The sequence below is a fragment of the Eretmochelys imbricata genome, chromosome 9, assembly GCF_965152235.1.
Source record: "Eretmochelys imbricata isolate rEreImb1 chromosome 9, rEreImb1.hap1, whole genome shotgun sequence".
Lineage (NCBI taxonomy): Eukaryota > Metazoa > Chordata > Testudines > Cheloniidae > Eretmochelys > Eretmochelys imbricata.
This window is the reverse complement of record NC_135580.1, coordinates 30,041,971-30,057,158: the sequence shown is the minus strand read 5'-3', so window position 1 is coordinate 30,057,158 and position 15,188 is coordinate 30,041,971. Positions and strand designations below refer to the sequence as shown.

Genomic DNA, 15,188 nt, shown 5'->3' with positions numbered 1-15,188 from the left:
CATCAAAAATATCATTTCAATGGAGGCTGGCATGGGACCGATGTTGTTGCCACAGAAGGTCTAGGGAGATGGGACTTCTGAACCTTTTGCTTTTTACAGGTGAGTTCATAAGATTGTTGGTTGTAAAACTGTTGCGCTATTGGTCTAGGCTTGTATGACTGCCTGAGCAACTCTATGGCCTTAAAGTTGAGGCCAGGGAGGCTAGAAATAAGTTAACGGTGGGCCAACCGTTTGTTTGTTCACATCTGGACTGTTCTTTCTTTTGTCACTCCACCATCAGCCACAGGGGAAGCGGAAATGGCAGCTGTGGTAGGGTACTGTAACTCAGTGACAGTTGGGAATGACAGCTCAGCACTTTCCTAAACTTCTAGGTGTGGCTGAAAGCACTTCTCACATTCTTATGATATCGTCCCAATAAGTACAAGAAGAAAGATACAGCTATCATTTGTTTAGAGTAGCCACAGACCTCCTGAGCACAGTTTCACAGCACTGTTCCTCAAAGACTGTTAGGATTATTTAACATATATGTTTTATTACTTTGATCATTTTTAGTGTGTATAGAGGAATCTGCTCAGGTCTGCGGCTTGGTCTTTATTGGGTTTAATCTGCCATTCTGTACTCCTAAGGTAAGCAGGGGTACCAGATGTAGATTTTATTTATTTCCCCTTTGGAAGATTGTCCCTATGATTCTGCTTCAGAAGGAAGAGTGAAATTGTGCTAAGAAAGATTTCAGATTGTCCCAAAAACATTTCAGATGATTAGGGCTCTCCCTACCATCAAAGGGAGACACTGTCAGCCTTCGAGCACTGGGGCACTTTCTCAGCCTCTCTGGAGGGAGTGAGATTTGAGAACAGATTTCCCAGAAGTCAGAAATTTCACACTTCTCTTCTGCAAAGCAATCAGAAGAGTTGCATTTCTCTTGGAGGTGCCAGCTTAGGATATCCATTGGAAAATCTTCGGAGGCTTGTTACAGAGCTGGTAGCATGGGAAGGGGTCTAGGCTTGAAGTTCCCTTACCACAATCCAGCATCAGCAGCATCTATGTTGTGTACAAAGCCCTCCATCTGTGGTCCAAGGAGAGGTGGAGCGGGAGAAAGTGGCTGACCTCCACAGACAGGGGTGTGGCTGCTGGTGCAAGTTCTAGAGATCATCCCTTTTATTTGTCTTGGGCCTGCTGATTTGTCCAACCCCTGATACACTGAGTTCTAAAGCAGAAGGGAGGGGCAGCTGCAGCTCTAAAGTACTACTCTGGGTATCCACAGGCCTGAGCGTTTTTGTACCTTTGTCAGCTTTTTCAATCTTGCCTCTCTCTTTAGCCCGGGGGATAGAAGCAGAGGGGTCTTCAGCCAGAGTGGGCAGCTGAGACCAGTGCCTTCATTATGTCCAGCATAACCAGGTTCTCTAATCCTTCCTGGCTCCTCTCCTGCCCAGGTAAGTTGCACTGTGACTCCACATATAATGGGGCTAAGGGGAAAATTCACTTCTGGCCACAGATGTGGCTAAACTTCCCAAAGAGAAACTTGATAAAGGAGTTACTGGGAGAGAAGAGACTGTGGGTTAAAGCACCAGACTGACTTTTTTCTTTTTCTTTTTCGCCTTTAAGATTCCTTGGTCTAGTTTTCTCTCTGGAGCCTGCAGGGGCACCAATCAATGTAGCATCTCAGAAGGGGAAGTGAAGCTGAGGGGGAAAATTCACCAAAAGATAGAACAGTCCTAGGACATAGCTTGGAATTAAACTGAATTGTTAAGCAGAAATTTGAAATAAAATGTTGTTGCCATTTTCTCTAGGAAGGAAATCTAGTTAATCTTGCCTGTCACTGAGGAGATAGAGAAAATTGGAGGAACTACAGGGACAGGACATCACAGCTGTCATTTTGCCCGCAAACTAAAGTGCCCACAATGAAGAGAAACAGCTTTTTTTTATTGGAGGGGGGAAGGTCAGTGTCTGTGTTGGAGGGAAATTTAGTAGCTAAACAATAGCTGAGCAACAACTCTAAGAAGTATGTGGATGAGGTATTGGAGTGGGCACTTCCTTAACTTTCCCTCACTTCACAGAAATCTGAAACCTCGTTCTTTGACATGGCCTGGAATTTAAACATTGATTCTCATTCTTTAACTTCCACCAACCCTTTTTTTTTTTTTGCCCACCCACAATCAGAGAAATCGACTAGCTACACACATGCAAAACATAAAAACCCAACAAAAAGACACAGCACACACCCGCAAACAATTTATTTGTGCTTTATAATGCCTTGTGCATTTTGGGCCCATTCAGCAAAACACATAAGCATATGATTAATTCCATCCCTGTACCAATCATTTGATTAAGTTCCATTAAAATCAATGGGACTTAAAATACATGCTTGCATGCTTTGCCAAATTGTTGTCTCTAAGCAGGGCTGTTTCCTGTATTTTTATCTGCATGACAAAGTCACACAAAACAACATAGCCAAGTAAGAAAAGGCTCTGGTTAATCAATAATGGTCTGATAAAGATTGCTGCTACAGAGCAAGGTGGATTGTTGACATTTCCATCCCTGAGCTGATGCATATGCCTCTCTCCTTCCTTCTAGTTTTCTTCCCCATTTTCAGAAAACTCAAGCTTGACAGTAAACATCTAGCAGAAACCAGACGTGTCATAGTTACAGTAGTCTTCAAGGGAAGGGACAAGTTGCTCTGCTCTTTGTTTAGTAAATGTCAGCTAATTAATGGAATGGCTCCTACAGCAGCTTCAAAGAAGCCATGCAGTGATAACTGGTTCCTTATGGCATAGAAATGGTGTGAAACTTTACAAGAGCGGGCATATCAGCAATAAATAAGTGTATTCCTAAATGTAATTTTATACTTCCAATTGCACCAAATGTAATTCCATTATCTGAAATAATTCATTTGTCATGCCTCCTAGGAACCTGATCCTGCACCCTCAAAGTCACTGGGAGCTTTGTTGTTAACTTCAATAAGCCCAGGATCAAGTCGTATCCCAGTACAATTTTAACATATAGATGAACAGAAATGAGCATATATTCATTGTTTAAAGTTAGTGGATTGGCAGACTTACAATGAGGAAGCAGGCACCAATCATGACAGCTTTCATCTTAACATCAAGATCCAGTGGAAACTGGATTCCAAAATTATCAGCATCTGTAAATGCCTCTCTCACAAATCCACTCCACTGCTTAGAAATTCTTCCGACTACAGAACTTTCATCCATCGACTTCACCTAGTTTGAAATAAAACAAAGAAAGTCTGCCACTCATAATTAAAAAGATTTTGTGTGATCATTTTAAATGCTCATTCAAAAACTTCAGGATATTCACATTTATATTGGTTGTTATATGTACTACAGCATGTGGTATTCAATATTGTGGTAATCTCAACTCTACATCAGTAAATCATGGACGCAAATCCTAGGCTAGAACTTGGGCTCATATCAGTGCTAACTACACAGTACAGCACAGTAATGGAGAAGGTTGCAGGCAACACTGTTAGAAGTGCTGTAAATCAAGGTTCCCTCACCCAGTGACAGGTGTCTACGTGGATATTAGAAGATTACATGATAATTTTCCAAAGTAGGGGAGAAGACATATGTCAACATTATGTCTTTTGAAAACTGGTTTCAGTGTTCAAAGCCATGTAAAATGGCTATTCCGAAGAACATAGTGGCTACTAAGCCTGCTTAGAATGATCTTGCAAACCCTTGCTTATGATTACTATACATTGTTTTAGAATAAACTAGTATCTGGAATATGAAAATAGGATTAATTAACTCTTCATTAGTTTAAGAATTAATTAATTACAGAATTAAATAATGTATAATAAAATTACATGATCCACTTATGCTGATCCATTTTGATCATTTACATCAAGTACTGAACAATTAAGTCAGTGGCTCTAGAAAGTTGTCATTTAATTAATATACTTAAAAATACAGTACTAAGGGAAAATTATGTATTGAATTTATTCAAAAGTGTATACTGAATCTATTTTTACTACCTAAAGTAAGATAATGTAATGATATTTTCCACTGTTAATTCAATAAACATTAAAGAGATTTCAACACCACCACAGTAAAACAACTGCAATATATGCAAGGTACACTCTAATTGGCGCTAAAAGCTTCACTCCAACAGGAAGAAAGGGAAAAAAAAGGATGAAATATTATCTAAACATTCAATATCTCATGGTTTGGTAATCTGAAAGTTGATTTATCATGACAATGTTTGAAACCTGGGTTATTTACTAAGATAACTGTTTTCAAAGATTTTCATATGCAAACAGTTGGACTATCTAAACACCAAATGTTATTACTGAATGCATTACAACTTAGTTTTGTGGGAAATGGTCCATTAGTAACAATAAGACCAGTTAGAGATATTAAACTATTAGGAAAACCAACTAATTAAAAATAGAAGAGAGGAATACAAACACTTTAAACAATGATACCTACCTCAAAATTAATATCCTCACAACAGCTGCATACAACGCATGGGCCAATGATTTTAAATACATCAATTTTTGCTTCATTTTGAATAGTAAATTTAGGCAGACAGGGATGCCAGTTTTGTTTTATGTAGCCAACTGGTGTTCCTGGAGGGGCCTGAACTTCAAGCTTCAAAAGAAAAAAAACCACAACACAGAAGTGGTATAAAAGTTAAGTATCTGCATAATTATTCCAATTTGTTTTAAATGCTTGTAAAATAATCTTCAGCATAGAGAAATACTGTAATGCAGAGAACGGGTTATATATCCTACAGGAACTGTAGTACTTTAAGATGTCAACACAGATTACGTTCTTGGTGTGCATGCGCCCACATGCTCACAAAATCAAATTCTTTTGAATAGCAGTGTCCATTGTGGCAGATAGATTCCAAGTTGGCAAAATCGTAACACTGTTCCTATAAATTTTATGCTCTGTCTCAGAGTCAGTGTTGCTTTGTCCTTGTTGATGATGAGTAAGGCTATAATTTAGCCAGAGGTATTTTTAGTAGAAGTCATGGGCTGCCTGAGCAACAGCCAGTGTGGCTGGCCCCAGGGACTGCCTGAGCAGCGGCTGGTATGACTGGCTGCAGGGCCGCCCCACTGGCTGGCTGCAGAGCTGGTCCAGCAGCAAAGCTGCTCCAGCAGTGGCCAGTATGGCTGTCTCCGGGACCACCTGAGCTGCTGTCTCTGGAGCCAGCTGCTTGGGTGGCCCTTGGGTCAGCAAAACTGGCTGCTGCGAAGTCATAAAGGTCACGGAAAGTCATGGAATCCGTGACTTTCACGACCTCTGTGACAAACACAGAGCCCTAGTCATGAGGCAGAGGGAGGCGAAGTGGTTTAAGGTGTTCTGCCTAGAGTTTCTGACTTGTGGAGAAGAGCCTCGTGTCAGCCAAATTATCCAAATACAAATACACCAGGACTTCTTGTCTCCTTAAATATACTGTCACCACTACAGCGAGGACTTAGTAAAATCTTGTGGCTATGGACAAACCAAAGGATAGGACCCTGTACTGATAATAGGATGTTTCTATTATAAACACCATTAATTTTCTGTATGCTGGGAGTATTGAGATATGGAAGCAAGCATTGTGTAGGTTGAAAGCCATGAACCAGTTCATGGGATCAAATACAGGGATGATGAAAGCTAGGATGACCACCCTGATCTTCTTTGGGATCAAGTAGTAATGGGAGTAGAGGCCCCGCTCTGAATTTGAGGAACCTCTTCTATCACTCCCAACTGTAGCAGGGAGTTTACTTCTTGTTGTAGAAGTATCCTGTGAGAAGGGTACCTGAAGAGCAGTGGGAAGGGAATTAGAACAGCCCCAAACCTTCCTTATGGTCTCAAGGACCCGTCAGAGGTGATCCCAGCCCAAGCTTATTTGAAATAATAAAGGTGGTTGTCAAACAGAAAAGTGGATTGATTCAGAGATGGTCCAGGTGGGCTCTTGACTGTCCTGTCAAAGCTACTTCCTTCACACTTGTCCCTGCTGTGGGGACAGCCAGAGTGAGGTTAATGAGCACCACTGGTGGAACTGTAGGCCTTTCCTCAGTGGTTCTGATGGACACAGTGGGAACTGTTGCTGGGATCTGTAGCAGAATGAGGACTGAGGCCTCAGTTTCTAATGCTGTTTGTGCCTGGGCTCTATCTGTTTTTTTAATGAGTGCAAAGCCTTGTTGGTACCAGTGCTGAACATGTCTTTCCATTGAAATGGAAGATATTCAGTGGTCACTTGGACTTCTCGGGGAATGCTTGACATCTGCAGACAGGAGGAGTGTCTTATTGTGTGACCATGGACACCATAGTTCTTGCTACTGTGTCTTACATATCCAGTGCAACCTGGCGTGCTGTTCTCACAATGAGCCACCCTTCAGCCAAGGTAGATGTTAGTTTTTCCTGATATTTGTTGGGAAGCGTATCCATCAATTAACAGAATCAGTCCCAAAAAGAGAGAATTGTATTTAGAGAGGAGCACCTGGTAGCTCACAACTCTACTTTGTACATTCACTGATAAATACACTTTGCATCTGCGGAGATCCAGTTTGTTTGGATCCTTTTCTCTCAGAGTTCCTCTGATCTGCTCTTTAGACTGGGGTGGGCAAACCTTTTAGCTCGAGGGCCACATTGGAGTTGCAAAACTATATGGAGGGCTGGGTACGGAAGGCTGCGTTTCCCCAAACAGTCTGACCCCCACCCCCTATCCCCCCCTCCCACTTCCCACCCCCGACTGCCCCCTCAGAACCGATGACCCATCCAACCCCCCCTGCTCCTTGTCCCCTGACTGCCCCCTCCCGGGACCCCCTATCCAACCTCCCTGCTCCTTGTCCCCTGACTGCCCCGCCCCCTGACAGGCCCCTCAGGACTCCCACACCTATCCAGCCCCCCGTTCCTCATTCCCTGACTGCCCCCCCCCCCGAGAACCGCTGCCCCATCCAACAGCTCCCTGTCCCTTGACTGCCCCCTGGAACCCCCACTCCCCGCCCCCTTATCATGCCAAAGCCAGTCACGCTGCCGTGCTGCCCGGCCAGGAGCTCAGGGGCCAGGCAGGATGGTCCCGCAGTCCGGATGGGGCCCGCAGGCCATAGTTGCCCACCTCTGCTTTAGACTGTTCTTGTGCAACTTGGATGATCAAAGATCCCAGAGTGGGATGTTGGAAAGAATACCCTAAAACCCCTTTGTTGTTATCTGATACTTTCTGTCCACTTGCTAGCAGGTGACAGTGAGCCAAATGATCTCAGCAGGCTCTAGAAACGATTTATCCTTTCATTAATGGGCAATTGCCCGACTCGGAGGGCTAAAGAATGCCTGAGAGCTTGTGCTGCTTCTCCTGGATGTTTTTGAGGAGTCTGTCAAGAGCACCTGCCAGATGCCTCATCAGGTCCTGAAAGATCCTGAGCTCACCTATGGAGGGAATGGATGGAGAGGTTGATTGCTTCATCTGGAGGCAACGAAGATATGGCCAATAGTTGTTGGTGCTCTGAGGAGAGTTCCTCCCTGCTGAACTTTTCCTTTTCCTTTGCTACGGACAGTTGGGGAGTCTGTACTAGAGTTATTGTACATGCTGCCTCAGAGATGATTTGAAACTGTCTGGGCAGTTGGCTTTCTGCCATATGGGATGACTCCAAGGGGGCCTATATGTGCAAGGCTTAGATAGGACCATTTCCGCATGGCAAGGGAGATCTAAGTTTTCCCTAGTCCGTGGTATGAGTGTCCTTGTGGACTTTGTCTCACACCAATATTGAAGCAGGAAAGGAACAGGATATGTAAGAGAGTGTCCCCAGAGCTCAGGCTGGCACAGCAGTTTACAGGAACACTTGAGAAAAGAGATTGACTGGTGGGAGGTGGCCTCTTAGCTGGCTTGCCTGGGTTGGATAACACACTGAAGTCTCCAAAAGATTCAACTTCAGTCTGCCCTCTTTGGATTTTTGCATGTACTTTGAAAAAGCCTTGCACTCCGAGCAATGCTTAGGCATACACCCCTCACCTAATCAAAGGAGGCATCTAGCATGACCATTAATGATGGACATTGCCAAGGCTCAGAAGGAACAGATCTTGACTCCTGGAGCTTTGCCTTCAACCAGGTTGGTCTTGTGTACAGAGGAAGAAGTGGGGGGCATTGGGTCCTAGATATGGAGGTTGGGAGGAAAACTATCAATGCCTTGTTTCCACCGGGGAAATTACACCCCCCTTCAACAACAACAACAAAAACAAAAAAAAACCAATGTTGAAGAGACTTGCAAACCACATAGTCCAGCCTGAAGGAACTGTGAAGTGGTTGAGACCACCTTGCCTCTCATACTCTAAGCCACAGTAATTGCAAGGGATCTCGCAATAGACACTGCTATTCAAAAGAATCTAATCGCATGCTCATGAGCACCAATAGTGGAATCAGTGTGGAAAAAAATCACTTGAAGACTACAACTGTTTCTTAAACGATTCAAGGAAATTTGTCTGAACATTCTGTGAGAACTGTCACAGATGCTACCATCATTTAATAAGAAAAAAAACATCCCCCCAAACCGCCAACCCCCAAAGTTGCTGGACCCATAATACTACAAAAAGCAGCGAGTTAAGTTAAGCCAGAGTAAGCTTTAACTTTGTCCTAGTAAGAGATTTAATAGTGTTTTAATTATAGGAATTTCAATATTGTTTTTATCTATCTGAACAGTATTAAAACTGAGATTTTGCTTAGTATAAAATAATTTTACATTCCAAACTCATGTAGTGTTTCACTTTATTTGCATATATATACAAAAATTTGTAGTGGAAATGGAGGGCAGATTGTGACTCTAAACAGAAGACACCATCCTACTGTGTAGCCCATTGAGCTAGCTTAGCTTTTTATTTTACTCAGCAGTAACACAAGAAACCTACAGGCCTGTATTCTATAAGACACTGGCTTAAGCAAGTTAGCATAAGTAAAGTAGGTCTTGTGATTCTGTGTATAAGAAAGGTGACCATTTATATCACTGTTACCACTATTCCAGAATTTCCATAAGTCTTGTACAAAGTATGTCATGTAAGATACCAATAGAAAAGTTATGAATTGCTAAGTATGATTATCTTGTTTATATTCATGTATCATCTGTGTAGCTGAAGTTCTGAATATGAGTGAGTACTTGTATCTTACACATGTGTTGTATTTCTGGGTGACACCCCGCAGATAGATTTGCATCAGACAGCTAGACTAGACAGCTATGTGTTGATGGCCCATTAAGGACACTCAGCTCACAATGGGCCATTGAAGAAATTCATGCCATCCAGTAAGCTTTTCTTGTGGACACCTCAGAAAGAATACAGGCAATGTCTGCCCTTGTGAGTCAGTAAAGCATGTAAGGACTTGTGATAAGGACATGTGACCCTGGACTCCATCTTGGGCCGATAATTTTCCATGCACCTGGACTGTGGGCTTTGTTTGGGACAGTAAATTTCCACGCACATGGCAAAGGATATAAAAGACCTCTGAGACACCTCCATTTTGCTTCTTTCCTACTCTAATTCGCTGGACTGTGGATTTACAACAAAAAGGAGCATCTTGAACTATGGACTGAGGATCTTCCAATCTTTTGGAAGTTACCAGACTTTACAAGCAAACAGTCTATTCATTCACTGCTACAGACCTGACATAAGGACTTTGCAATCATTTGTATGCATATGATCTATTAACCATTTATCATTCTCTTTTTTATTATTATTAAATCTTTAGTTAGTTTACTAAGGATTGACTGACAGCGTGATATTTGGGCAAGATCTGAGATACATATTGACTTGGGGTATGTGTCTGATCCTTTGGGATTAGAAAGAACCTCACATATGGTAAAATGAGTTTTCGATAACCTCTCACTATATTAGATTGGCTTGTCTGGATGGGAGCCAAGTGCTGGAATGCCTAACGGGGACTGTGTTTCGCTTCTGGTTAACCAGTGTGGTACTGGCAGAAGCTCTTTTGTTACTGGTTTGGTGAATTTGATTATAGAATAAACCACCAGTTTTGGGGGACTGTCTGTCCTATTTCTTGCAGTCTGCCCTGAGTGTGGCATTCTCATTGTGGTCTATCCCAGGCACGTGGTCACAGGTCCATGACCCTTAGCATAGATAAAATGGCCCAACAGTTATCCTAGATTTTGGGGAACTGGGAATAGCTTGCTCAAGAGAAGGAGTTGGTACATAATGATACCAGGCAACCACAGGAACACTGAACTGATACTGGGATTGGGTATTTTAGGATAGAATCATTGGTAGACGTTTAACCACAAACCTGCTTTAGCAATAGGTGACATATATGAGAATGAGTTAGAAGGCATTAATATGTTAACCTATATGATAAGGGCACCCCAATATTAGGAGGGTAAGGAAGTTAGATTTGGACATGGAAGACTGGGCATCTGAATGAATATTCATGATAGTGCCCAGACGATATAATAACTAAGCCACCATGTAGCTGGGGTAAGCTTTCCATCACCGATAACAGCGAAGAGCTGAAGGGTCAATCACCAACCTTTGGGGTTCTGGACCATCAGATTCATTTGGCATGCCAGGGACGGGGCTGATCCTTTGTCTCTCACCACAAGGTTCCCAAGGAAGGATGAGAATATATACGAAGGATGTACATGAGCAAATGCAGGGAATGATACCAAAGATATCCCTAATAATGTGTTACTACTACTTGTGTATGTGGTTTGGAGCTTTGTCTTTACGGATTGTTTTAATAAAAGTGGTTAAGGCTTTGCTTTGCCTTCAGTGTGCTTTGCCATACATCCTGGTGTTCCCTACAAGATACTGAACTTGTTAGTTTTAATTCTGTGGAGCCTAATTCTGGGATGAGAACCCTATTATCTCCAGCTCATTAAATCAGTATCAATTGGCAATCAATACAATTGTTATTAATCATTAAAAAGGATCAGGTAACAACTATACATCATTCAATTAGTAGTATCAGATTCCTACAATGAGGGTCAGGTCAAAGGTTTATGAACCTGGTACCTTTTTCTCCTCCTTTACTTATCAATATTCAGAAAGCTAAATTCTTTAATATTCTTATTCTTATTCTTTAATAAGCTAAATATAATAATCAAAATTTTGAATTAAGTTGGTTCCTCATTAGGGTCCAGTCCTAAAAAAGTATTGAACACCCACTTTTCAGGGAAGCCACTGTTGTCTTGAGGAATTTATGTCACTTCCCGAAAGGAAGGATACAAGCATTAAGCCCATAGCAAAATGTCAAGAAATTCCATCAAACAGGAGACAAAAATCATGAAAGAAATTTTCAAAAACCCTCAAAGAACAAAAAACAAACAAAAAAAAAATCACAGATCCCCACAAAATTACAGATGAAGTTAACCTTGTCCCACCTGACCTCTTGACACAAAAGAAAATCTCTGAAAACTTTTAAAGGTGCAGGAAAGAGAAAGGAATATCTCACCTCTTGCAAGCAGCAAGGACAACAACATGAAGAGCATCTGAGAGGTCTCTGCAGTGTTATCACTTCTTGACCCATATTATCAATGATCCTAATGGTGAAAGATCGTGATGGTCCACAACAATTTCGAGTACAACAGTCATTTTCCTCTGCTGCAAAATATACTCTTTGCCCCAAGCTGTTTTTGATTTCATATTTGTTGTTAGTTTCAAAACCAGTAAGAACTGAAAATTAACAACATTAAAAAGGTATTCAGTTGATACACTAAATAAAAATATTAATAGAAATAGCAGAGGCCCCAATCAGGGTCAGGAACCCACTGTACTAATCCCTACATAAACACTTAGGAAAACATGTCCATTTCCCTGAAGATCTTACAATCTAATAAGGTTACTAACATATTGGGGGGGGGGAAGGAATCATAGAAGAGATACATACATATTTGCAATGTATTATTTTATTGTATTATTTTTTCATTATGAGTAAGTTGCTAACTTTTCCCATTTGCCCTTCAAAACTAAATTAATGTGAATGGTGAGTTCTTTTAGATATTATGGCACAGCTGAGACTTACGGTATCTCAGGATGGAGAAGGCCTTATGATCAGTTCAGAAAGGGCGTTCCACGGGTGAGATGCAACAGAGGTGTTTGTGTGAGAAGTGACAAATGAGCAGACAAAACATGCACCACTGTCACAGTGGATGTGGCAGTGGGGAGGAATGCAAAAAAGTAAAAAACAAAAGTAGACAGCTAGGAAGGGGTAGAGTTGTGAAGGGCCCTGACAATAAGAAAAAGAAGCTTTAAGTTGATGTGAAACAGCTGGAGCCAGCGGAGGGATCTGGAAAGTAGCACAATACTGTCAGAGGTGTAAACCAGCAAGATTATTTTAGCAGATGTGATTTGAATGGACTGGAGGGAGAAAACGTGCGTGGAAGGGAAGCCAATGAGTAGGTGGTTACCATAATTGAGATAGGAAATGATGAGGACCTGAACAAAAAACAACAGATGGATCTTAGAAATGTTATGGGATGAAAAAGCAGCAAGATTTGGGTGTAGCCTAGTTGTAGAGGGTAAGAGAGAAGGTGTCAACAACATCATCAATATTAAGGGCTTGAGTAACATCAGGATCATGATGTTGCCAAACATGGCAAAGAACAAGCAGAGTGGAAGGGATTTGGGAGAAAAGATCAGTTAGCTAGCAGCAAGACTTCCAGGAGGAGATGTCAGAGAGATAGTCCGAGATATAGGATTAGATTGAATTAGACAGGTCAGATGTAGCAAAGGAGATCTGTAAAAATGACAGTTTGAAAATCACATGAATGAGTGAGATTAGATGTAAAGATTATACTTTTAAATTAGAAATTGTCACTTTTAAAAAAAAATACAAATTGAAATATAAAAAAGTTCACATAAATTATATTTTAAGTTTGAGATACTGAAAGTAACCAATATTGTAAGAATCAGTGTCACCCCCTCTCGCCTCTCCAAAATGTACTATGGTAGAGAATTGATTAAAGATATAAAAGACAAAAAGCAAATCAATAAAGACCCCATCTTTAAAAGGCAATGAATAAATGAAGAATTTCTATCATTAAATAAGACTGGTGTTTAACAGTCATGTATAATTACTTGATATAGGACCAAAGTCATTTAAAATATCTCCAGCATAATGATCTTCCATTTAGCAGTATAGCAAGGTACACACCTTCCAGAAGCTCAATCTGCTGATGAACTAATATCTGGTCAATCTGTTACAGTGGTAAAAAATAGTTTAGAATAGAAGTTAATAAATAAAAGTTATAATTAAAATTTCAAAAATAAAATCTACAAGTATGTCGGTTTTTATTTTTCAAAAATTAGATTTCAGGACACAAAATTATGGATCAATTCATAATTTTAACATTAGATCATCTACATTAATTGTGCTTTAGAAATGGTCTCTCTCTCACACACATAGATGATCAAAGAGATCATTCAAACACTAACATTCCAATTTTGCGAGCTGCTCTGTTGTGCACTACATCTAATTGAATATACTTGGAGGTGGAGAAAGGGAATGAATACTAGTGCTCAGAAAGAGTACCACATTGAAAGTCATGATGTCTGATGTGCTACTGATGACCATAGGGTCATATAAGCTTTTGCCACACCATACTACCCTTACCTAGGGTCACTATTTCTGATACAACAATGTACAATAGAACAATACCCATTTTCATTTAATCTTAAATTCTTGGCTAAAATTGCCAAATTGGGTGTCAATTAATGGTGGACACTTGTCTGCTAAAACTGGAACTATGCAGTGTTGTTGCAGCCATGTTGGTCCCAGGATATTAGAGAGACAAGGTGGGTGAGGTAACGCTTGTCTCTCTCCCCAACAGAAGTCGGTCCAATAAAAGATATTATCTCAGCCACCTTGCCTCTGTAAAACTGGGACTGACAGTACTTTTTCAAAATGGGCCACTGAGCAGCCATAAAATGGTAATATGCTTCAATTATGATGGTCCTGAGACAGATTTTTAACCTCTGACCTAAATGTAAATGGCTCTGTATCCCCAATACCAATCATGTAAGCCACTTGATTTCCCAAAGTAGATAAAAAGGTACTTAAATGCACAGGTATCTATTAGTTTTGTATTTTCATGGGAGTTTAAAATGGAGAAGAATATAGGTACCTGACTTAGGTATTCTAATCCGGGTGAACAGTTGAGAGTGGGAGGAGGTGCTGGCATCCAAGCTGCCCCACTGGTCCCAGAAGGCTGATTTTGGACTGGAGGGACCCCAGGTCCATATGGAGCTCCTGCTGGGTAACCCTGGAAGGCATAATTAGCTTGTTCTGGAGCATCTAGTTTGTGGGAAGATAAACAAAATACACACAATTCTGAAAAATCAGATATTAAAAACATAGTTTCAACACACCAACAAATACACTTCTGAAGTTCTAGCATTTTTAACTATTGAGAGTTTCATACTGAAACTACATTAGATAATTAGGCTTGGCAGAAATCAACTTATTTTATAATTTCAACAATATTGACATTTATTTTAAGCATTTTTTAATTATTAATAATTTACATTTTCACAGTTGTGCAAAATTATGGGTTGTAAGCTTTTTTTATTTTTATCTATTTAAATTTTTGGCAGTTGTGGGAAGTTATGGGGAGGTTAGACACTTACTTAAATGACAGTAGTTGTTGAGATTCAAAAGTTAAACCTTTATAACCATTAAAACATAAATTGAAAAACTCATGTCAAAATATACAGAGTAAACATCCTTAAATCAAACTCCAATAAGTTCTCAAGGAGCATTTTTCTTATTCTGCCTATCTGCACATTTCTATTATAGATGGAAATATTTTGTCATCAGTTTGTGTGCATAGGGTAAAACTGATGTTTAATAATAAAAATCTAATACTTCCAAGCTCACCCATAATTCAGTTCAGTGATCCTCAAACTCTGAAAGCTGGAGAGCCACTACAACAGCAAAGTGAGTAGCCAGGAATCACAAAGCTGCAAACTGATGCCGTCACTCTGTTGTAACTTTCACATCATGATAATGAATCACATCAACAGGTCATTATTTACCACTGCAACTCCAGGGCTCAAACTTCACAGAAATGTCGAAGACACTGCTTAACTATTTTTTTGTGGCTCTTTGACTGACATAGTAGCTCCCCTCTCCCCATCTTCCTTCTGGCTGTTTGCAGCATAGACAGGTCACTATTCTCTCTCCTTTCTAAAAAGCTGATTCTCTCTCTCCCTGTCTTCCAGCACAGCAACAACCTGTATCGGTAT

At 40.7% G+C, this 15,188-nt stretch overlaps 1 protein-coding gene across 2 annotated transcripts in view; it reads right to left on the bottom strand.

Moving 5' to 3' along the window:
- The window catches only part of LOC144270086 (phospholipid scramblase 1-like), a 49,828-nt gene that overhangs the window by 12,859 nt on the left and 21,781 nt on the right, over nt 1–15,188 (bottom strand). For both annotated transcript variants that reach the window (XM_077826309.1, XM_077826310.1), the window contains 5 exons: nt 14,069–14,238; nt 13,099–13,141; nt 11,398–11,618; nt 4,446–4,607; nt 3,057–3,218 (listed from right to left, as the gene is read on the bottom strand). In XM_077826309.1, coding sequence (XP_077682435.1) covers nt 3,057–3,218; nt 4,446–4,607; nt 11,398–11,618; nt 13,099–13,141; nt 14,069–14,238 — 758 coding nt within the window. The remainder of the gene's footprint in view (nt 1–3,056; nt 3,219–4,445; nt 4,608–11,397; nt 11,619–13,098; nt 13,142–14,068; nt 14,239–15,188) is intronic.